The 22,355-nt window shown below is 49.8% G+C and overlaps 2 protein-coding genes across 2 annotated transcripts in view; both read left to right on the forward strand.

Moving 5' to 3' along the window:
• The first annotated feature begins 6,444 nt into the window (after positions 1-6,444).
• Positions 6,445-8,897, forward strand: LOC144274153 (uncharacterized). The gene is given in 4 exon segments (XM_077832797.1): positions 6,445-6,528; positions 7,128-7,241; positions 7,617-8,721; positions 8,723-8,897. Coding segments are annotated over 4 exon segments (1,428 nt in total). The 5' UTR covers positions 6,445-6,494.
• Positions 8,898-14,135: 5,238 nt separating this feature from the next.
• Positions 14,136-22,355, forward strand: part of LOC144274154 (uncharacterized) — a 78,591-nt gene continuing 70,371 nt past the window's right edge. Inside the window, exons 1-2 of the mRNA XM_077832798.1 lie at positions 14,136-14,140; positions 15,360-15,429. Coding sequence (XP_077688924.1) covers positions 14,136-14,140; positions 15,360-15,429 — 75 coding nt within the window. The remainder of the gene's footprint in view (positions 14,141-15,359; positions 15,430-22,355) is intronic.

Here is a 22,355-nt window from a genome sequence, read left to right on the forward strand (position 1 = left end):
TCCTGGCTAACTAGCCAGGTGGTATAAGTCTTTTCCGAGTTTCCTGTCTCATTTATTGAACACTGACATAAAATCTTCTCAAAAGTCACCAATTTTTCTTCTCTAATGACTGGTTAAAAACATAAGAGCTGCTAAACTGGGGCAGAGCAATGGTCCATCTCGCCCGATATCCTGTCTCTGGCAATGGCCAGTACCAGAGCTTCAGAGGGCATGAGAACCCACCCCATCTTCCCCTCCTGGCTTCTGGCAGCCACAGCTTTAGTGTTCCCTCGAGCATGGGGTTGCATCTTTAACCATCTTGGCTACTAGCCATTGGTGGACCTATCCTCCATGAACTTTTCCAATTCTTTTTTGAACCCTAGTATAGTCTTGGCCTTCACAACATCTTCTGGCAAGGAGTTCCACAGGTTAATTGTGCATTGTGTGAACAAGTACTTCTTCTTGTTTGCATTAAACCTGGTGCCTATCAGTTTCATTGAGTAACCCCTGGTTTTTGCACCATGGGAAAGGGTTAATAACACTCTTCTATTCACTTTCTCCACACCGTTCATGGCTTTATAGACCTCTGTCATATCCCCCTTAGTCGTCTCTTTTCTAAGGTGAGCAGCCCTAATCTTTTTAGTCTTTCATCATATGGAAGCCATTCCACACCCTTGATCATCTTCGTTGCCCTTATCATAGAATACAAGGACTAGAAAGGACCTTGAGAGGTCATCTAGTCCAGCCCCCTGCACTCATGGCAGGACTAAGTATTATCTAGACCATCCCTGACAGGCGTTTGCCTAACCTGCTCTTAAAAATCTCCACTGTCAGAGATTCCACAACCTCCCTGGGCAATTTATTCCAGTGCTTAAACACCCTGACAGTTAGGAAGATTTTCCTAATGTCCAAGCTAAACCTCCTTTGCTGCAATTTAAACCCATTGCTTCTTGTTCTAGTCTCAGAGGTTAAGAAGAATAATTTTTCTCATTTCTCCTTGTAACAACCTTTTATGTACTTGAAAACTGTTATCAAGTCCCCTCTCAGTCTTCTCTTTTCCAGATTAAACAAACCCATTTTTTTTCAATCCTCCCTCATAGATTGTGTTTTTTAGACCTTTCATCATTTCTGTTGCTCTTCTCTGGATTTTCTCCAATTTGTCCACATCCTTCCTGAAATACAGTGCCCAGAACTGGACACGATACTCCAGTTCAGGTCTTATCAGTGCAGAGTACAGCGGAAGAATGACTTCTCATGTCTTGCTTACAATACTCCGGCTAATATATCCCAGAACGATGTTTGCTTTTTTTGCAATAGTGTTACACTGTTGACTCATATTTAGCTTGTGATCCACTATGATCCCCAGATTCCTTTCCACAGTACTCCTTCCTAGGCAGTCATTTCCCATTCTGTAGGTGTGCAACTGATTGTTCCTTCCTAAGTGGAGTACTTTGCATTTGTCCTTATTGATTTTCATCCTATTTACTTCAGACCATTTCTCCAGTTTGTCCAGATCATTTTGAATTATAACCCTATCCTCCAAGGCACTTGCAACCCCTCCCAGCTTGGTATCGTCCGCAAACTTTATAAGTGTACTCTCTATGCCATTATCTAAATCATTGATGAAGATATTGAACAGAACTGGACCCAGAACTGATCCCTGTGGGCCCCCACTCATTATGCCCTTCCAGCATGACTGTGAACCACTGATAACTACTCTCTGGGAATGGTTTTCCAACCAGTTTTGCACCCACCTTATAGTAGCTCCATCTAGGTTGCATTTCCCTAGTTTGTTTACAAGAAGGTCATGCGCAATAGTATCAAAAGCTTTATTAAGACGATGTTGAAGTAAAAAGAAAACAGTACAGATTTTAAGCATAGAAGTTTCTGGTTATCAGGGAATAAGGTACAGGTTATCAAGGGGTGCGAAATTCGGTTTAGGAACGGGTGGCGTAAGGAATACCTAATCTGCAATCTCCCCGATTGGGGATAAAAGGTTAACAGGTCAAAGTACAGACATTGAGATATGGGGGTATATTATTCATATAATGGCTATGTTCAGGTGTGGAGTATAATGAGTGGATACGATGATGAGGCTGGATCTACCCTCATTTGGTGGGATTTAATGTTCAGTGAGTTTATGGTTCCTGTTCATATGGTCCCATGGAAAAAGTTTCTCAGTCCCTTTTCCATAGTCGATGCACGATGTCGTACCGGCTCCCACCTCCTGGTGCTGTCGGTGGCCGGTGATGTGTTCGATGTAGATGTCCCTGGACCATCGGATGGTGTCCGAGACCATGAGGTGCCGCATGAGCCGTGAATAGCGTCGACCAATCCCACAGGTCCACAGCACACGCTCGTGGCACGGGTCCCAAGCGCCCAGGGCTCCGACGATCAGGGCATCCATCTGCACCTCGTAGCCCTTCGCTCTCAGGGTGTCGGCCAGGGGGGCGTATTTTTCCAGTTTACGAGCTTGCGCTGTTCTCGAAGGAGACCGTGACATCGACGAGGATGATCTCGGTGACGACCACGTCAGGTCGCAACTGGCTGTCAGTACCAGGGATGGCGCAGTCAACGGCGACCTCCCGCAGGCGCGGTCCGATGGCTTTCACCGGGCGGTTCTGGATGGCGTTGTGGTGCAGCTGCCAGGCTCTGGAGTGGGGCTTGCAGCTGCACAGGACGTGGGGCAGGGTCTCGTTGGAGTAGCCGCACTTCCTGCAACGCTTGTCTCGGTTCCCGTGGCGGACGGCTCCGTTGAGCAGGACGCAGTTGAGCCGGGCACGGTGGATGAACCGCCAGTCGGCAAAACAAGTGAAGCCGCCCCTGGGGAGGAAGTGGTTGCTGGCGTCCCACTTGCTGGTCAGTTCGAAGGCTTTACCCTGGTCCGGTTTACGCTTGAGGGTTTCCATGTACAGTGAGTGGATGCCTGCCTTCAGGGTCCTCTCCAGGATGCCCCTCAGGGTGATGATGGTGTTGTCATCGGACCTGATCTGCGGCACCAGGACTCCCAGCTCCTGGCGCTCCTCGCACCACTCCCAGCGGCAGCCGATGCGCTTCCCCAGGCGATGAGTGGCATTGCGAGCGCGGGACCACAGTGAAGCGATGTCGCGCCCGTCCCGTCCAAATTCGCCATCCAGGGAGCCGTTCAGGAAGGTGGCGATGTCGGGGCTCTGCTGATCCACTTCTTTGTTGCGTCATGGAGGGCGTTTGCCGCGATGTTCCTTACCATGGCGTCGGGACACATCAGCAGGCAGAAGGCATGGGTGATCACCGCGATGTCACACAGGTCGCCCATGCGGGGGACATTGGCACCGCCATGCCTGTGAGCGATGTAGATCAGCTCGTTGCTGGCTCTCTGGGGAAGGAACAGCCACTTCTTCACCAGCTGCCGGACGATCTTGTCTGCCTTGTTGAGGGGTACCTGCTCCACGGCGGATCCCCTTAGGACGAACGAGATGCGGGGAATCAGGAAGGTGTTCAGGGCATTTATCTTCTGCCACAGTGCTAGCAGGGAGGCATTGATCTTGGTGGCATCCTGCAAGATCTCCTGGATGGTGTCCTCGGGTGTCTGCCGGACACGGAAACCCGTTGGCATGTGTCATAAATATAAAGGGAAGGGTTAACCCCTTGAAAATCCCTCCTGGCCAGAGGAAAAATCCTCTCACCTGTAAAGGGTTAAGAAGCTAAAGGTAACCTTGCTGGCACCTGACCAAAATGACCAATGAGGAGACAAGATACTTTCAAAAGCTGGGAGGAGGGAGAGAAACAAAGGGTCTGTGTCTGTCTGTATGCTGCTTTTGCCGGGGATAGAACAGGAATGGAGTCTTAGAACTTTTAGTAAGTAATCTAGCTAGGTATGTGTTAGATTATGATTTCTTTAAATGGCTGAGAAAAGAATTGTGCTGAATAGAATGACTATTCCTGTCTGTGTGTCTTTTTTATAACTTAAGGTTTTGCCTAGAGGGATTCTCTATGTTTTGAATCTAATTACCCTGTAAGGTATCTACCATCCTGATTATACAGAGGTGATTCCTTTACTTCTATTAAAAGTCTTCTTGTAAGAAAACTGAATGCTTTTTCATTGTTCTCAGATCCAAGGGTTTGGGTCTGTGGTCACCTATGCAAATTGGTGAGGATTTTTACCAAACCTTCCCCAGGAAGTGGGGTGCAAGGGTTGGGAGGATTTTGGGGGGAAGACCTGTCCAAACTACGTTTCCCAGTAAACCCAGTTAAAGTTTGGTGGTGGCAGTGGAGATCCAGGGTCAAAGGACAAAATTAATTTGTACCTTGGGGAAGTTTTAACCTAAGCTGGTGAAAGTAAGCTTAGGAGGTTTTCATGCAGGTCCCCACATCTGTACCCTAGAGTTCAGAGTGGGGAAGGAACCTTGACAGCATGCCTAGGTGCTGGTACACCTACCCCTCTGCCAGGGGGATGACAGGCTCGCCCTGGATCTGGAACCCTGTCGTCTGCGCCAAGTCCCTTTTGCTGTCGTCAATGTAGAGAGTTGCGCACTTCTTTGCACTGAAGCGGAGCCGCATCCAATCGGCAGCTCGACTGGTGGCATCTAGCATACGTTGGAGGTTCTCTGGGTCGTCCGTGGTCAGGACCAGGTCATCCGCGTAAGCCAGGACGCTCGCCCTCTCACTGTGGAGGTTGAAGCCATCTGTGCCATTGGAGATCGCTCACAGCAAGGGCTCCATGGTGAGGTTAAAGATGATGGGACTTTGGGGAAACTACACTTTGATCTTAGCTTCAAGGAGCCAAGAAGCAATCGCTTCCCCACTATCCACAAGACTTGTTACCCTGTCAAAGAAAGCTATCAGGTTGGTTTGACACTGATTTGTCCTTGACAAATCCATGCTGACTGTTACTTATCACGTCATTATCTTCTAGGTGTTTGCAAATTGATTGCTTAATTATTTGCTCCATTATCTTTCCGGGTACACAAGTTAAGCTGACTGGTCTGTATTTCCCTGGATTGTCCTTATTTCCCTTTTTATAGATGGGCACTATATCTGCCCTTTTCCAGTCTTCTGGTATCTCTCCCATACTCCATGACTTTTCAGAGATAATCGCAAATGGGTCAGATATCTCCTCAGTCAGCTCCTTGAGTAGTCTAGGATGCATTGCATCAGACCCTGGTGACTTGAAGACCTCTAACTTGTCTAATTTCAGAGTAGCAGCCGTGTTAGTCTGTATCCGCAAAAAGAAAAGGAGGACTTGTGGCACCTTAGAGACTAACCAATTTATTTGAGCATAAGCTTTCGTGAGCTACAGCTCACTTCATGCAACCGATGAATTGGGCTGTAGCTCACAAAAGCTTATGCTCAAATAAATTGGTTAGTCTCTAAGGTGCCACAAGTCCTCCTTTTCTTTTAACTTTAACTTGTTCGTTCCCTATTTTAGCCTCTGATCCTACTGCATTTTCACTGGCATTCGCTATGTTAGACGTCCAATCACCACCAACCTTCTTGGTGAAAACTGAAATAAAGCTTCTGGGAACCGTTTCCAGTTCCACCAATGAAGAAGGGCCACTCCTTTGATTTTGCTCTTTTCTGGAGTTTGGCTTAGGACTCTGTTACTGAGAGGGTTTAAAACGGTCTCGGAGGGGGGTGGGTTAGTGCTGGTGGGAGGGGTTGGAATAAAATGAGCTGGTGTTTTCCCAGCGTCACAGATTCTAGAAAGTGTGTCTGTTGGGAGAGAGCCTGGGGTGAACTGGAGCGTGAAATGGACGAAAGCCCCCTGGTGAAACCTCCCCAAGCACCATTCTTTCCCCGACAGGGCTGCAGGGAAGGGAAATGACAGCAGCAGATTCGGTGCAGGTCGGGGATTTTCAGCAGGGTTTTGCTCGAGAAGAAGGGGCGGAAAATACACGCGTCCAGGTGGGAACCAGGGTGGATTCACTTGCTGGAACTGTTTGGTCTGGGCCTTGATTTTTAGAACAGGGGCCATTGGGAGAGGGTAGAACGCCCCCCATTTCTAGAACAGGGAACAACCCCACCTGCACGAGGCTGGAGAAATTTACCAGACTCTCAGGGCTGCAGCCTGAACCTAGTAGCCAGAGGCAGCCAACAGGGAGGTCCAGGGACAGATGCTCACATCTAGCTCCTAGGAAAGGGGAAGGGTTGCTGGGGTTTCTCTTCCTGTACCCTTTTCGGGGGGTCTGTCTCCCATATCAGCCTCTGGCTAGTAGGTATGTGATGGACATGAAGCTCCTACCCTCTTTCATTGGTCTTTCACTCTCTCTCTTTCTCCCCAATCTGCAGCCTCCTGGCTGCTCTGAGCAGGGTGGGGGTGGGCTCCTGCTACTCTGTTGTCCCCCCCGCCCCCCAGCTTCCATTTTATGGGTCCTCCTCCGCCGTGACTAGTGGGATTGTGGCTGGGGCAGCAGGTGCTGAGTCGGGGACTCTTGTTGTTCCAGGGGCCGGTGACCTTCGAGGAGGTGGCTGTGTATTTCACCCAGGGGCAGGGGGCTCTGCTGGACCCTGCTCAGAGAGCCCTCTACAGGGACGTCATGCAGGAGAACTACGAGACGGTGACCTCGCTGGGTAAGGGCTTCCCATCCTCTCTGCTATTAGAAGCTGTGAGATCTGTGATGTTGCCATTTCTGGTCTTTCTCAATCAATTAGATTTCAGGGGTATGAGCCCCACTGTCCCCAGGCCTCCTGGGAGAGAGACGTCCCTCTCCACCCCACTCCCATGGGACAGGGGAGTTAGCAAGGTAAAGGAGATGATAATTCGTTCCCATCCCCACAGCTTTCAAAGGGGTAGAAGCAGCGCCTTGACCTGCCAGTATTAATTCTCACTCACATACACAATCCCTGTCCCCTGCCCTTCCTGGGACGAGCTCCATCCATGGGCAGGGCGCCGGGCTCTGCAGGTTTAGCAGTAGGCAGGGGCTGACAAGCACAGCTGTGTGTGCACCAGCAAATTCCCCAGGGTGCAGATCCTGGAAACTCGTACTGAGAGACGAACACATCCCCTGCCTTTGACTTGGGGGCTCAGTGACCATGTTCCCATCCACTCAGATTCCCTCTCCCCCCAGCCCAGCGCGGGGTCAGGTTAAGATCAGGGGATGTTCTTTGTGACAAATCCTCTCCCAATGCCTGACATGCCCTAATCTCACCTGATTTCACCCCTTGAGCAGGATTTCCCCTTCCCAAACCTGAGCTGATCGCCCAGCTGGAGCGAGGGGAAGAGCCGTGGGTCCCAGATCTCCAGGCCTGTGAGGAAAGGGAGAGCCCGAGGGGCGCCCGCACAGGTGAGGAATCGATGAAATGAGCACAAACCACCCGGGGAGTGAAGGAAAAAGCTGGGACTCCCACAAATGTGCTGTGAGCAAGAGCCCTCTGTTCTGCCTCCTCTCACCCAGGTCAGGGCTGTAGCCATCAGGGCTCACTTCCTCCTGGCAGGTGTCACTCACAGCTTCACGCTCACCCTGGCTTCCAGCTGGCAGGAGTTCCCTCCCTGACTTTACTTCCCCCTTGCTGTTTGGCTGGGATGTGGAGGCAGCATCAAATATCTCCATCTTTCCTCTAGTTATTGTGTTGTTCACCCTCTTCTCTGTTCTCCTGTTGTTTCTCTCTGGCACTGGGAGTGACTCCTGTCTGGATCCTCTCTCTCTCTGTCCCAGCAGGTGACGGGAGGGTGAGTGAAAACACAGAGGAGAATCTGCAGCAGGAAGGTCCTGAGCAAGTGGAACCACACAGGATGTTTTTGGGAAGATCTGAAGGGAATTTTACACAGGAGCGGCGAAAAGCCTGGGGAAATGGGCACAGGCCAGAGATGCAGCTGGGAACTCATCCAGGGCAGAAAGTGGGTAAATCCACCGATCATGGGGGAGTTTGCAAAGACCCCAAGGAAACCACAGCCCAGCAGAGAATCCCATCAGGAGTGAGAGACAACACATGCTCCGAGTGTGGGAAAAGCTTCAATCGGAGCTCAAACCTTATTTCACATCAGAGACTCCACACTGGAGAAAGGCCTTTTAAATGCCTTGAGTGTGGGAGAAGTTTTAATCAGCGGGAGCACCTCGTTAGGCATCAGAGGCTCCACACCGGAGAAAAGCCCTATAAATGCCTGGATTGCGGGAAAAGCTTCATTCAGAGCTCCCAGCTTATTACACACCAAAGAGTCCACACGGGAGAGCGACCCTACAAGTGCCCAGAGTGTGGGAAAATGTTTAGTGATGGCTCAGCCTTTATTAACCATCGGAGAATCCACACGGGAGTTAAACCCCATAAATGCCTCAACTGTGGGAAAAGTTTCAATCGGAGCTCAACCCTGGTTAGACATCAGAGAACCCACACGGGAGAGAAACCCTTTATATGCCTGGAGTGTGGGAAAAAGTTCAGTGACAGTTCAGCCCTCATTGCGCATCAGAGACTCCACACTGGGGATAAACCCTTTAAATGCTCTGACTGTGGGAAAAGTTTCTTTCAACTCTCGCGGCTCCTTGCCCATCAGAGAATCCACACGGGCGAGAACCCCTATAAATGCTTCGAGTGTGGGAAAAGGTTTAATGACAACTCAAACCTTATTACACACCAGATTATCCACACGGGAGAGAGACCCTACAAATGCCTGGACTGTGGGAAAAGCTTCAGTCGCAGCTCGCATCTTATTACACATCACAGAACCCACACAGGAGAGAGACCCTATAAATGCCTGGACTGTGGGAAAAGCTTCAATCAGAGCTCAAACCTAATTACACATCAGAGACTCCATACAAGAAAGAAACCTTGACTGTGGTAGAACTTTCAGTTGGGGCTCTGGTCACATGAGACATCAGCAGATCCATACAGGGGAGACACCTTTTAAATGTCCTTGGAGTGGAAAATGCTTCAAGCAGACCTGCACCATAGTGGACCACAGAGACCCCATGAAGTATCCATTTCCTAGTTCCCACACACATTAGTGGCTTTTGGTTCTCCGGGATAGCTGCCTGAAACAGGAAAATCTTTTCCGGTGAAAAAGTTTGTGGGTTTGAAAAGATTTTCATCCTGAATCTGGACAAAAAGTAAAAAAAAACTCAAAAAATGATCACCAAAGAGGTCTTTCAGGAGCAAAATGGAATTTTTCAGCTTCCTGGCTGCCCATCTGGTAGGCGCTTGGCAATTTCACTTTCGCCTTGCATTCAGGAAGTTAAATTGACTTGATTGTTCAGCTAGCCCATGCTCTGTGCGCTATCCAACTTTTTAAATGCCAAATGGCTTTTCAGGTTTAATGACCACCTGAGAACATACCCAGGGAGTCGAATCTCATGCTTGGTCTACGCTACATACTTACTTTGGTATAACTACATCATGCAGGGGTGTGAAAAATCCACACCCTAGGGGAAAAACAGCAGGTGCTCAGCACCCACCAGCCACCTGAGCTCAGCTCCCCCCATTTCCCTCCCCCCCTGTGCTTCCTACCTGCCGTGGAGGGGGAGGAGGAGCGGGAGCAGGGAAAGGAGAAGCGAGGGCGGGGCGTGCTCAGAGGAGGGGGAGGAATGAGGCAGGAAGATATGGAGTGGGGGTGGGAAGAGGCCGGGTGGGGCCTTGGGGGAAGGAGTGGAGTGGGGGCAGGGTCTGGGGCGGAGCGGGGGGTCGAGCACCCCTGGGGAAATTAGGGAAGTCGGCACCTCTGTACAGCTTCACTCGCCAGACGGAAGTCAAGGCACACTCTGGTCCCTGGCTCGACTGCGGGCTTCAGCCTCGGCTTTCTGGCGGCTCGCCTCAGTGACTGCACCAGCCTTGATCTGGCTTCTCCAAACGGAGCGGTTGTAGGCAGGGCTCTCCCAGCTGTCAGTGGGAATGCTTGAATTTCCTGAGGCCTTGCTTGACTTTGTTGCTGTATCAGAGCTTTGGCCTTCCTCTACGTTGCGGGTGGTTCTTAAGTTGGCCATAGAGCATACCACTGATTTTGTCGCTTCTCCTTTCATCTGTCAAGATGTTGGATGGCCACCTCACTGGGTCATGTGCCTGGACTAATTTAGCTATGTTATTGTCTTACAGGTCTTGAGGCTTGTAGGCTCATTGCATTTCTATCTTAACACATACTGATAGGCTACATTCATTCCATAGTTGCTTAGGTCTAACTCGGGCTTTGGGTGTCACAGTGCTTTTACCAGATGCTTAAAAGTGAGGCGTTGTGATAGGGAGCAACACAATGCCTTGCTCTTCTTTTGTGTATTCGGGCCAGAGCTGCTTGGGGCACAGGACTGGCCCGAGAGGCAGGCTTGGAGATTTTGAGCCGGGAAACCGCCTGCCGTTGTTTGTTCCTGTTGTGTCCTGGGAAATGCTCCCATGTGTACGCTCTTTGGAAATAAACGGGACTAAAATAATTAGTTTATCCTGCTAATGGAAACGGCCCGTCAATGCCCATAATACTGGCTAGCAAAAGGGGCAACTCTGGTGTCAGAATGCCAAGGGTTGTGCGTGCCCCATTGCCCCATACCAGGATCTCCTGTTCTCTCTCCGGCCAGGGGCTCTTTGTGCCCCCCATTTCTCTCTCCCCCCATACCAAGGTTCCCCATTCTGCCCTTTAGGCTGGGGACTCTGTGTGTCTCCACTGTCGTTTTCTGCCCCCCTGACAGGGGTCTCTGTGTTATTCCTCCCACACGCCTGTGTTCCTTTTTTTTTTTTCTCCTCACCCTCCAAAGTGCCTTTATTTTCCAGCATGTACACTGCTGTGCTCAGCCCTGCCAGTCTGGACCAGTTGATCTGGGCTCTGAGACTGGCTGCGGTGGAGTTTTTGATTGCAGCGTAGACGTACCCTAAGTCCTCTTTGTGGATCTAGCCCTATGGTCCCACCCCAGAGGCAGCCGCATCTCCGTGCTCACTCCTCAGTCCCACCTGTGTCCCCTGCACTATCCTCTCCTCCATCCCATCGGGGGAATGACTCAGGGCAATACCGTAATTTGCCTCCAAAACAAGAAGTTGGTGCAGTTAAAAAGGGAGGAGGGGAAATCCCCTCAGATCAGAGGTGGGTTTTATATCAATATTCCAGAAATACAGAGGAAATGACAAAATCTGAGAGAATTCAATAATGAAGGAATGGGCAAAATCTGAGGGGATTTTGTGTCCATCCCTTATCATCAGAGAGGAGAACTGGGGGGTACCCAAGAGCCATGTGTGGATGTGAGGCTGGGGAAGGGGACCCAGACCCATGGGCTGTGTGCGGGTGTCAGGCTGGGGAAGGAGGCCCAGACCCCAGGGCCGTGTGTGGGTGTGAGGCTGGGGAAGGGGCCCAGACCCCAGGGCCGTGTGTGGGTGTGAGGCTGGGGAAGGGGCCCAGACCCCAGGGCCATATGCTGGTGTCAGGATGGGGAAGGGGCCCAGACCCCAGGGCCCTGTGCTGGTGTCAGGATGGGGAAGGGGGCCCAGGCCCCAGGGCCGTGTGCTGGTGTCAGGGTGGGGAAGGGGGCCCAGACCCATGGGCATGTGCGAGTGTGAGGCTGGGGACATAGATGCATGAAAGGGGTGACATCTGAGGGGAATTTACATTAATATTCAATAAATAATTGAAAAATGCTGATTCTCCCTCCGGCCCTGCCATTGCTGCGGGTAGCAGGGAGCCAGAGCTGATGCTGCTTTGACAGGAGATTGAGTGGGTGAGGAAATGGAGCTGGAAGGGAAGCTGTGGATGGATTCTCCATCTCTTGATGTCATCAGATCAAGACTGGATGCCTTGCCGGAAGATCTGCTTTAGCCAGACACAAGTTATTTGGGCTCAATATAGGAGTATCTGGGTTAAACTTTTAATGGCGTGTGATAAACAAGACTCCTGACCCGTCACTCCAGGGGCCCAGGAGTCACTGGTCTTCACAGAAATCTGCATCGGCGCCTATGGCTGTCCGCTAGGTTATTTCCTAAATAACCCACATCCTTTCCTCTCATTCGTATTGCCTGGCGTTGGGCGGTACTTGGCCGGTGACCCTTTAACCAGGTGATTCTGATCACTCCCATCATTATTCTCTCCTCCTCGGTTTTTACTACCCCACTGATCATCGGCATCTTGCCTGGGCCTCACTGGGGTCGTCCCCTTCATATTTTGAAGCAGGCTCTAGCTCAGTGGGGTCCCAACTTTTCCTGTCACGCTCACCCTTACCAGCAATGGAATCTGTCTGCGTCCCCCCCTCCATTACTGCACTGTTGGCTCAGCAGGGGAGCTTGGGCTGGAGGCGGAGCTGGGGGGCAGAACGGGGGATGAGGGTGGACAAGCAATGAAGGCAGAGCAGAGTTGGGGCTGGAGCTGGGCTGCGGGCCAGAAGTGGGGCCTGGATCAGAACCGGGGCAGGAGTGGAGTCATGGCCGGGGCCAGGAGTGGATCCAGGGACCGGGACTGAGCTGGGGGTCAGGGGAAGGAGGCAAGTCAGAGCAGAGCTAAAGGCAGAGCAGGGCTAGGTGGCGCTCCCTCCCTGCTCTCTTTGGGGGTGGCCCGGGCCCCACCATGCCCCCTTTGAATATTCCTCCATGCCCTTTTAGGGGGGTGCGCCCCACAGTCTGGGGACCACAGCTCTAGCTGCCAGCTTGGGGCTCCAGCACTGGGAGTCTGGTCAGTGTACCCAGCCCTGCCCAGAAGGTTTGTTTTCCCTTACAGAAATGGAGAAGTCATGCCCCAGAATAGATTGACCACCTCCCATGAAGTCTGTCAGCTCCTGTCCTCCCTCCCTTCCTAACCCTGCATGTTTCCTGCCCCTCCCTTTCTCTAGTATAAAACCACCAGCAGTTCCCTGGAAATCCCCTTCCTGAGCCAACTTCACCACAGCCATTTCCGTCCCTCCGTCAGGAGGAGGCGCTGATCGGGTGTGAAAAGTGAAGTTATTCTTCAGCCTGTTAGGGTGACTGAGAACGGTGATGGGGAACGTTTCAGAAGGGGTGTGAGTCCGTTTCACACCCCGATGCTCCCTGCGGTGTTTTTTGTTTTGTTTTTGCTGCAGACAGAGGTCCTAAACTTTGCATGAGGGAAAATTTTAGGTCACTTTATTACATGGCAGATGCAGCCCCTCCTACCAGGGTGAAAACCACTGAGATGCTTTTAAATCCTCCCACAGACAGGGTGGCTGAACGAAAGCAAGAAAAGAGCAGAATCAAAGGAGCTGCTTTGGGGGAATCTTGTATCTTTAGATAATTCAACAGCAAAAATTAGTGACATTTGAGAGGCTTTTATGTCAGTAGTTGGTAATTAAAAGAAAAAATAAGAAAATCTCAGGTTTGCATAATTTCGCTGAGTAGACGGGAAAAGGGTTGTATATCAATAATGGATACCTAGAGGGAAAAATAAGCAATTTATGCAGATACTCATAATGCATAAATAGAGAGAATGGATTATAATGGGAGGGGATTTTTTATCAAAATCAGTTACAAGTTGGGAGTCCCAGCACCACTGTGCTGAAATTCCCTCCGAAACCTCTTTCCACTCGGCTTCCCAAAAACTCAGTTCAACTCCCAACTTCGTCCCTCGCGTTTTTTATTGAGCATCCAGCCAGGCTACGCTGAGCTAATTAAATATAAACACAGGAAGTAAATGCAGGGGACAATGCGAATCCAAAATTACACGCAACCCTCTCTCTTTATATACGTTTGTCCATCTCTTTGCCTTCACTTTACGTTGCATCGCCCATGTTAAAACTGGCGCAGTTACTTCGCAAACCCCGATCTCTGCACCGCACGTTCTGGCCATGCACTGCACGTGTTCACCCTACGCCTCCCCTTGCTTGTACGTTCCTAACTTATCTTGCTCGCTGTGATCTTGTTCCTAAGAAATAGCCCCCTGTGGGTTCCCCCTCTGATCTTTAGCTCGATCAGGAATTGTGTCTCTTTCCCTGACCCACATCGTCACTTCTTTGAGTTAGCATCAACATTCTATTTTCAGCCTAATAATCTATTCCCTGCAATCCTGTCTTGCAAAAAATAAGGCCTTCCCCTGTGTGTTTAATGTCTCATGTCAAGCGAGGCCTATCTACACTATGTAGGGTGACCAGATGTCCCGATTTTATAGGGACAGTCCTGATATATTTTCTTATATAGGCGCCTATTATCCGCCACCCCGTCCCGATTTTTCACATTTGCTATCTGGATCACCCTAACACTATGATTCATGATAACAGGATCACCCTCTGCACTGTTCATTAACACATGACAAGGTCCCCTTAGACCTTTTAGACCTGATGGAGTAAACATGTGCTTGCCAGCATGTTATGGGGGGGATTTCCACATCTCTCTGTAGTTCAGAGGTGGGTAAACTATGGCCCAGGGACCGCATCCAGCCCTCAAGCTCCCACCAGGGAGCAGGGTCCAGGGCTTGCCCTGCTGTGGCACTCCAGCTGGGGAGAGGGGTCAGGGGCTTGCCCCACTCTGTGTGGCTCCTGGAAGCAGCGGCATGTCCCCGCTCTGGCTCCTATGCGTAGGGGCAGCCAGGGGGCTCTGCACACTGCCCCTGCCCCAAGCACTGCCCTGCAGCTCCCATTGGTCAGGAACTGCAGCCAATCAGAGCTGCGGGGCAGCACCCCTGGACAGGGCAGTGCACAGAGCTGCCTGCCTGCGCAAGAGCCGGAGGGGGGACATGCCGCTGCTTCTGGGAGCTGCTTGAGGTAAGCACCACCCAGAGCCTGTGCCCTTGGCCCCCTCCCATGCTCCAGCCCTGATCCCCCTCACTCCCTCCGAACCCCTCGATCCCAGCCCGGAGCACCCTCCCGCACCCCAACCCCTCATCCCCAGCCGGAGCCCTCACCCCCTCCCGCACCCCAACCCCCAATTTCGTGAGCATTCCTGGCCCGCCATACAATTTCCATGCCCAGATGTGGCCACGAAGTTTGCCCGCCCCTGCTGTAGTTCAAGGGGACCCACAGCTTGCCTCAGGAGGCAGGAACGGGGGTTACATTTTTCTAACAACACCCCCCCCCCCAACCGCAAGCATGCTCCCCTCCCTCCTCTGTGTCACCCTCTCTCCCCACCCTTCAATCCCCCCGCCCCCCTTCCTGCTCATCCACCCCAGTGCAAGGCTGGGAGACGCTGCCTGCACCCCAGAGGCAGGCGGGGGGCGGGGGGGGGGGCTGGCTGGCGGCAAAGCAATCGAGTGCCCGCTAGGACCCAGGAGGCGCTGGGGTGGGGGCGGTGACGGGAGGTCACCCCCAGCCCCCGCAGCAGGAAGTGCAGTTCAGCCGCTACAGTGTAGCCCCTGATCGCCGCTGGGTGCAGGGCGGGCGCCCTGCGCTGGCCCCGTGCAAGATCCCCCCCCCCCCCCGCGGCTGCAGAGGGGCGAGGGTCATCCCGAGGGAGTCTCCTCCCCGCCGCTTCCCCAGCGGCTCTTCCATCCCAGTTCAGAGACCTCGGCCTGCCCAGGACTTTCCCTGTAGGGCAGACCGATCTTCCCCCCCCCCCCCACGGAAAAGAGCTGGGACCCCAGATCCAGGAGGAAGACACCTCCCGCGGAGCAGCCGAGCTGCTCCGCTTGGAGCGAAGGTAAGAGAGCCCTTCCCTTCCCATCCCATCCCATCCCTTCCCATCCCATCCCATCCCATCCCATCCAGGGACCCCCAGCCTGCAGCTGATCCTGCTCGCTAAACGCTCTGCAGACTCTGCTTAAACTGTCCCAGCCCCCGGAGCCCTTGACGGGGGATTTTAATTTGGAAGATCGGCTCAGCTTGATTTTTATGGTGCTTTATTTATTTATTTATTTATTTATTAATGGCTCTTCTTTGTTATGGGTGAATGGTCACCTCCTCGCACGCACTAGGGGAATCCGTGCAAAATGTGTGTTTTGTGTGGGGCAAAACCACAGGGGCCCAAATCCTCAGCTGGTGTAAAATCAGTTTTCAGGGTGGTAGCCGCCTTAGTCGGATGAAGTGGGTTTTAGCCCACGAAAGCGTATGCCCAAATAAATTTGTTTGCCTCTAAGGTGCCACAAGTCCTCCTCGTTGTATCCATGAAGTCAACAGTGTTGTGGTCAATATGCACCAGCTGGGGATCTGGCCTGATTTATTCCAGTAGAGCTGTGATCCATTGACACCAGCTAGAGATCTGGTCCCGTTTATTCCGGTGGAGCTGTGATCTATTGATACCAGTTGGGGATCTGGCCCCGTTTATTCCGGTGGGGCTGTGATCCATTGACACAGGCAGGGTCTGATCAGAAACAGTCAAATAAGAGTCCCAATCAACTACAGCGTGTAAAGGCAGACAGCTAAAAGGAGACAAGTTTTTAAAGTGCTTGTATACCATTGCTAGAAGTCTAAATAATAAGATGGTGAACTAGAGTGCTTCATCTTAAATGAGGATATTGATATAATAGGCATCACAGAAACTTGGTGGAATGAGGATAATCAATGGGATACAGTAATAGCAGGGTACAAAATATATCGGAAGGACAGAACAGGTCATCCTGGTGGGGGAGTGGCATTATATGTGAAAGAAAGCATAGAATCAAATGAAGTAAAAATCTTAAATGAACTAAATTGTACTATAGAATCTCTCTCAATGGATAGAAATTCCATGCTCGAATAATAAGAATATAGCGGTAGGGATACATTACTGACCACCTGACCAGGATGGTGATAGTGACTGTGAAATGCTCAGGGAGATTAGAGAGGCTATTAAAATAAAAAACTCAATAATAATAATGGGGGATTTCATTTATCCCCACATTAACGGGGTACATGTCACCTCAGGATGGGATACAGTGAGAAAGTTTCTTGACACCTTAAATCAGTGGTCCTCAAAGCCGGTCTGCCACTTTTTCAGGGAAAGCCCCTGGCGGGCCGGACCGGTTTGTTTACCTGCCGCGTCCGCAGGTTCGGCCGATTGCGGCTCCCACTGGCCGCGGTTCGCCGCTCCAGGCCAATGGGGGCTGCGGGAAGCGCGGCCATCACGTCCCTTGGCCCACGCCGCTTCCCGCAGCCCCCATTGGCCTGGAGCAGCGAACCGCGGCCAGTGGGAGCCGCAATCGGCCGAACCTGCGGACGCGGCAGGTAAACAAACCGGTCCGGCCCGCCAGGGGCTTTCCCTGAACAAGCGGCGGACCGGCTTTGAGAACTGCTGCCTTAAATGACTGCTTCTTGGAGCAGCTGGTCCTGGAACCCACCAGAGGAGAGGCAATTCTTGATTTAGTCCTAAGTAGAGCTTAGGATCTGGTCCAAGAGGTGAATATAGCTGGACCGTTTGGTAATAGTGACCATAATATAATTCAATTTAATATCCCTGGTGCAGGAAAAACATCACTGCAGCCCAACACTGTAGCACTTAACTTCAGAAAGGGTAACTACACAGAAATGAGGAGGTTAGTTAAACAGAAATTAACGGGTACAGAGCCAAAAGTGAAATCTCTGCAAGCTGTGTGGAAACTTTTTAATGACGCCATAATAGAGGCTCAAAGTAAATGTATACCCCAAAATTAAAAAAATATAGTAAGAGAACCGAAAAAGAGCCACTGTGGCTAAACAACAAAGTAAAAGAAGGAGTGAGATGCAAAAAGGCATCCTTTAAAACGTGGAAGTTAAATCCTAGTGAGGAAAATAGAAAAGAGCATAAACACTGGCAAATGAAGTGTAAAAATAGAATTAGGAAGGCCAAACAAGAATTTGAGGAACAGTTAGCCAAAGACTGAAAAATAATAGCAAAAATTTTTTTTTAAAATACATCAGAAGCAGAAAGCCTGCTAAACAACCGGTGGGGCCACTGGACGATCGAGGTGCTAAAGGAGATGCTAAAGGATGCTCAAGGACGATACGGCCATTGCAGAGAAACTAAATGAATTCTTTGCATGGGTCTTCATGGCTGAGGATGTGAGGGAGATTCCCAAATCTGAGCCATTCTTTTTAGGTGACAGATCTGAGGAACTGTCCCAGATTGAGGTGTCATTAGAGGAGGTTTTGGAACAAATTGATAAATTAAACAGCAGTAAGTCACCAGGACCAGATGGTATTCACCCAAGAGTTCTGAAGGAACTCAAATACGAAATCGCAGGACTACTAATTATAGTCTATTACCTATCATTTAAATCAGCTTCTGTACCAGATGCCTTGAGGATAGCTAATGTGACGCCAGTTTTTAAAAAGGGCTCCAAAGGTGATCCCAGCAATTACAGGCCTGTAAGCCTGACTTCAGTATCGGGCAAACTGGTTGAAACTACTCTGAAACCTTTTTTATAGCAGCTGGGTTAGTCTCTATTCGCAAAAGAAAAAAGAAGAATATTGTCAGACATAAATGAACATAATTTGTTGAGGAAGAATCAACATGGTTTTAGTAAAGGGAAATCATGACTCACCAATCTACTAGGATTCTTTGAGGGGTTCAACAAGCGCGTGGCCCAAGGGTATGCAGTGGATATAGTGTACTTAGATTTTCAGAAAGCTTTTGACAAAGTCCCTCACCAAAGGCTCTGAGGCAAAGTAAGCTGCCACAGGATCAGAGGGAAGTTCCCCTCGTGGATTGGTAACTGGTTAAAAGATAGGAAACCAAGGGTAGGTATAAATGGTCAGGTTTTGGAATAGAGAGAGGTAAATAGCGGTGTCCCCCAGGGGCCTGTTCAGGGATCAGTCCTATTCAACATATTTATAAATGATCTGGAAAAAGGGGTAAACAGTGAGGGGGCAAAATTTGCAGATGACACAAAATTACTAAAGATAGTTAAGACCCAGGCTGACTGTGAAGAGCTACAAAAGGATCTCTCAAAACTGGGTGACTGGGCAACAAAATGGCTGATGACATTTTATGTTGATAAATGCAAAGTAGTGCATGTTGGAAAGCATGATCCCAACTATACATATAAAATGATGGGGTCTAAATGAGCTGTACCCACTCAAGAAAGAGATCTTGGAGTCATTGTGGATAGTTCTCTGAAAACATCCACTCCATGTGCAGCGGCAGTCAAAAAAGTGTAAAGAATGCTGGGAGTAATTAAGAAAAGGATAGATAATAGGACAGAAAATATCCTGTTGCCTCCATATAAATCCCTGGTATGCCCACACCTTGAACACTGCGTGTAGATGTGGTCGCCCCATTTCAAAAAAGATATATTGGAATTGGAAAAGGTTCAGAAAAGGGCAACAAAAATGATTAGAGGTATGGAACGACTTCCATATGAGGAGAGATGAATAAGACTGGGACTTTTCAGCTTGGAAAAGAGACTGCTAAGGGGGGAATATGATGGAGGTCTATAAAATCATGACTGGTGTAGAGAAAGTAAATAAGGAAGTGTTATTTACTCCTTCTCATAACACAAGAACTAGGGGTCACCCAATGAAATTAATAGGCAGCAGGTTTAAATCATATAAAAGGAAGTATTTCTTCATTCATCGCACAGTCAACCTGTGGAACTCCTTTCCAGAGGATGTTGTGAAGGCCAAGACCATAAGAGGAGTTCAAAAAAGAACTAGATAAATTCATGGAGGATAGGTCCATCAATGGCTATTAGCCAGGATGGGCAGGAATGGTGTCCCTCGCCTGTGTTTGCCAGAAGCTGGGAATGAGCGACGGGATGGATCACTTGATGATTCCCTGTTCTGTTCATTCCCTCTGGGGCCGAAGACAGGACATTGGGCTAGATGGACCTTTGGTCTGACCCAGTAGGGCCATTCTTATGTTCTCATGACACCAGCTGGGGCTCTGGTCCCGTTTATGCTGGTGGAGCTGTGATCCATTGACACCAGCTGGGGATCTGGCTTGAATAATTTATATCAACATACAGTATTTTTTTGGATAACTGTTTGTACAAACTGGTTTGAGTTCCTTCAGAAGCAGCAAATGCCCAACAAAGTGGAATACATACAAACTGCAGAGGGAAAGTGTCTGTTAGATCAAGATTTTTTTTTAAAAAAAGAATTAAGACCTTGTCTAAGCTAAGGTTTTTGGAGCAGATTTTCAAAGGCGCAAATGGCCTGTTTGGGGTTTGTACAGCTCCTAGCACAGTGGTGACCTGAACTGTGTGGCACTTACAGGAGCTGCATTTTTAGGTACCCTAAATAGCTTTGAAGATCTATCCCAGAGAATTGAGGTCATAACTACAGACTGGAGGAGAGGAGGGGGGAGAGACTGTATCTTGGAAAGCAGTGACTCTGGAATGGATTTAGGGGTCCTAGTGGGCCCTAGGATCAACTCAACATGATCTCCCGGTGTGATGCTGTGACAGAAAGTGCTAATGCAATCCTTGGGTGTAAATGGGAATGGGAAATAGAAGAAAAAAGGTGATTTTGAAATAAAAATGGTAAATTACCAGATCAGAATAAGAATATAGGACACGTTATACTACAAAACACTGTTATGAAGGGATTGCTTAGCTTCTAGCCTCAGTGATCCTTTCCTGTGAACCCTACATTAATGGCACCGTGACATCCATCTACACATTGTTAACCAAGCTAAAACCTGGTGGGCTAAGGACAATGAGTCATAAAACCACCATTTAAATAAATACACAAAACAATGGAATGAATCTACATTGGCAGTGGATCACCATTGAGACAATCAGAAGAGCAGATAAGACAGATTCCCGAGGGATCCGTGAGGCTCTATGCAGGCAGCTCACACCTGTGTAAATGAATGAGGAATTCTTTTCACACCAAAGACATGAACAAGAATTCCAAAATAAGTTAGGGTGGTGGATGTGCAAACCCCTTCACCGAATCCAGCCTCCTTCAACGGCTTGAGACCTCATTTCAGATGGAGGAGAGCCGTTGTATCTAGGCGGTGGGCCGCATTGTGACTTCAACACCACAGCCATGGGGCTCGGGGCTGAGATATGCTACCTAAAGAGGAACAAAAGCCCATCCACCACCCTCAGCCTACTTCGCCTGTTTGTGGTAACTTTCATCCCCTCTGCAACCCCTCCTATTCTAGGGGTTTTCCTCCCTGCCACTTTGCAACCCATCTGCCCCTATCTGTTTTACGATCCCTGTGTCAATTTCTGCCCATCGCTCCCCTGCTGCCCCTCTTTAAAGCAGTGAGCAGATGCACCTTGGGCACATTACTGGGGGCATTCAATTCGCTGGAGAAAGCTCAGTAACAGCAAAGTAGCCAATTCCAGTCAGAAACCATTTGTGGTATTCACTTTAGTTTTATAAACTGTTCGCTGGCACAACTTGCTACCAGGAGCAGTTGCTAGCCATTCTTTTTGGTTGCCCCGTCACAGTTTGCTTGCCCTTGCCTTTCCCCATCCGCTGATTCTTAAGTGGAGAATGTCAGGTAATGCAGTGAGTTAATGTTAGCTTAGGTACGGGGTGGTGGGAAGTAAAGCCTGTGGTTGGTGATGAGACAGTTATTTAATGGCTGAGGAGTCTACAAAGGCCCATTTGGCTGCCACAAGCCACCGTAGAATGTTTTTCCAATGCTAGCAGTTTGGCGAGGGGAGCGGGGAGGGAGGTTGGGGGAGAATTAAGGCTTACTAGCTAGCAGGGGGATTTTCCAGGACCTGGCTGAAGGTGCCAGGAATGGGCTCTCCAGACACCAGAGCAGTGGCGTGCCATGGCCTTTGTAGTAAGGCATGCGGCCACTTTTAGCAAACAGATTTTGCGCTAAACTTTCCATCCTGATGAAGAGTCCACCAGCTCTGCTCTATCACGGCTGATTCAGTGCTATGCTTGCGTGCCCTAGCGACGTGGCACAAAATGGAGTCCTCCATGCGGCCTGGTCTCATGTGGGGAGGACGCTGCTTTGTTCGACAATGCACGTTCAGGGGCTGGACGGAATCGTCCCTCAACCCACAGGACGCCCATCGAACCACGTGTTTTGGGAATTCTGGGGCATGTGCTGCATACATAGATGGCACACTGCTGCACCAGAGAAAAGCGCTTCGGGGTCTGTAGGAATCCAGGTTACAGGGAAGGTGGCATTCAGACCCCATTCAGAGGCAGTAGCACTCAGCAGCTTCTGAGACGGATTTCTGAACTGGGATCTATAATCAGATTTTTCCTGGGCTTGAGAGGGTAGAGAAAGCACCTCTAGATGAACAGGACCTGAGTTCACCCATGGGTTTACTTGTAAGTAATACAATAAGAGTTTGTTAGCCAATTTCTGCCTCAATGGATAGAAATTCCATGCTTGAATAAGAAGAATATAGCAGCAGGAATATACTACCAACCCCCAGACCAGGATGGTGATGGTGATTCTGAAATGCTCAGAGAGATTAGAGAAGCTACAAAAATAGAAGACTCACTCATAATGGGGGATTTTAACTATCCCTGTACTGACTTGGTACATGTCACCTCTGAACGGAGATAAAATTTCCAGACTCCGTTAATGACGGCTTCTTGGGAGCAGCTAGTTCTAGAACCACAAGAGGAGAGGCCATTCTTGATTTCGTCCTAAGTGGTGCAGAGGATCTGGTCCAAGAGGTGAATATAGCTGAACTGCTTGGCAACAGCAGCCATAATGTAATTAAATTGAAACATCCTTGGGAGGGA

Source organism: Eretmochelys imbricata, chromosome 14 (genome assembly GCF_965152235.1).
Source record: "Eretmochelys imbricata isolate rEreImb1 chromosome 14, rEreImb1.hap1, whole genome shotgun sequence".
In the NCBI taxonomy this organism is placed as follows: domain Eukaryota; kingdom Metazoa; phylum Chordata; order Testudines; family Cheloniidae; genus Eretmochelys; species Eretmochelys imbricata.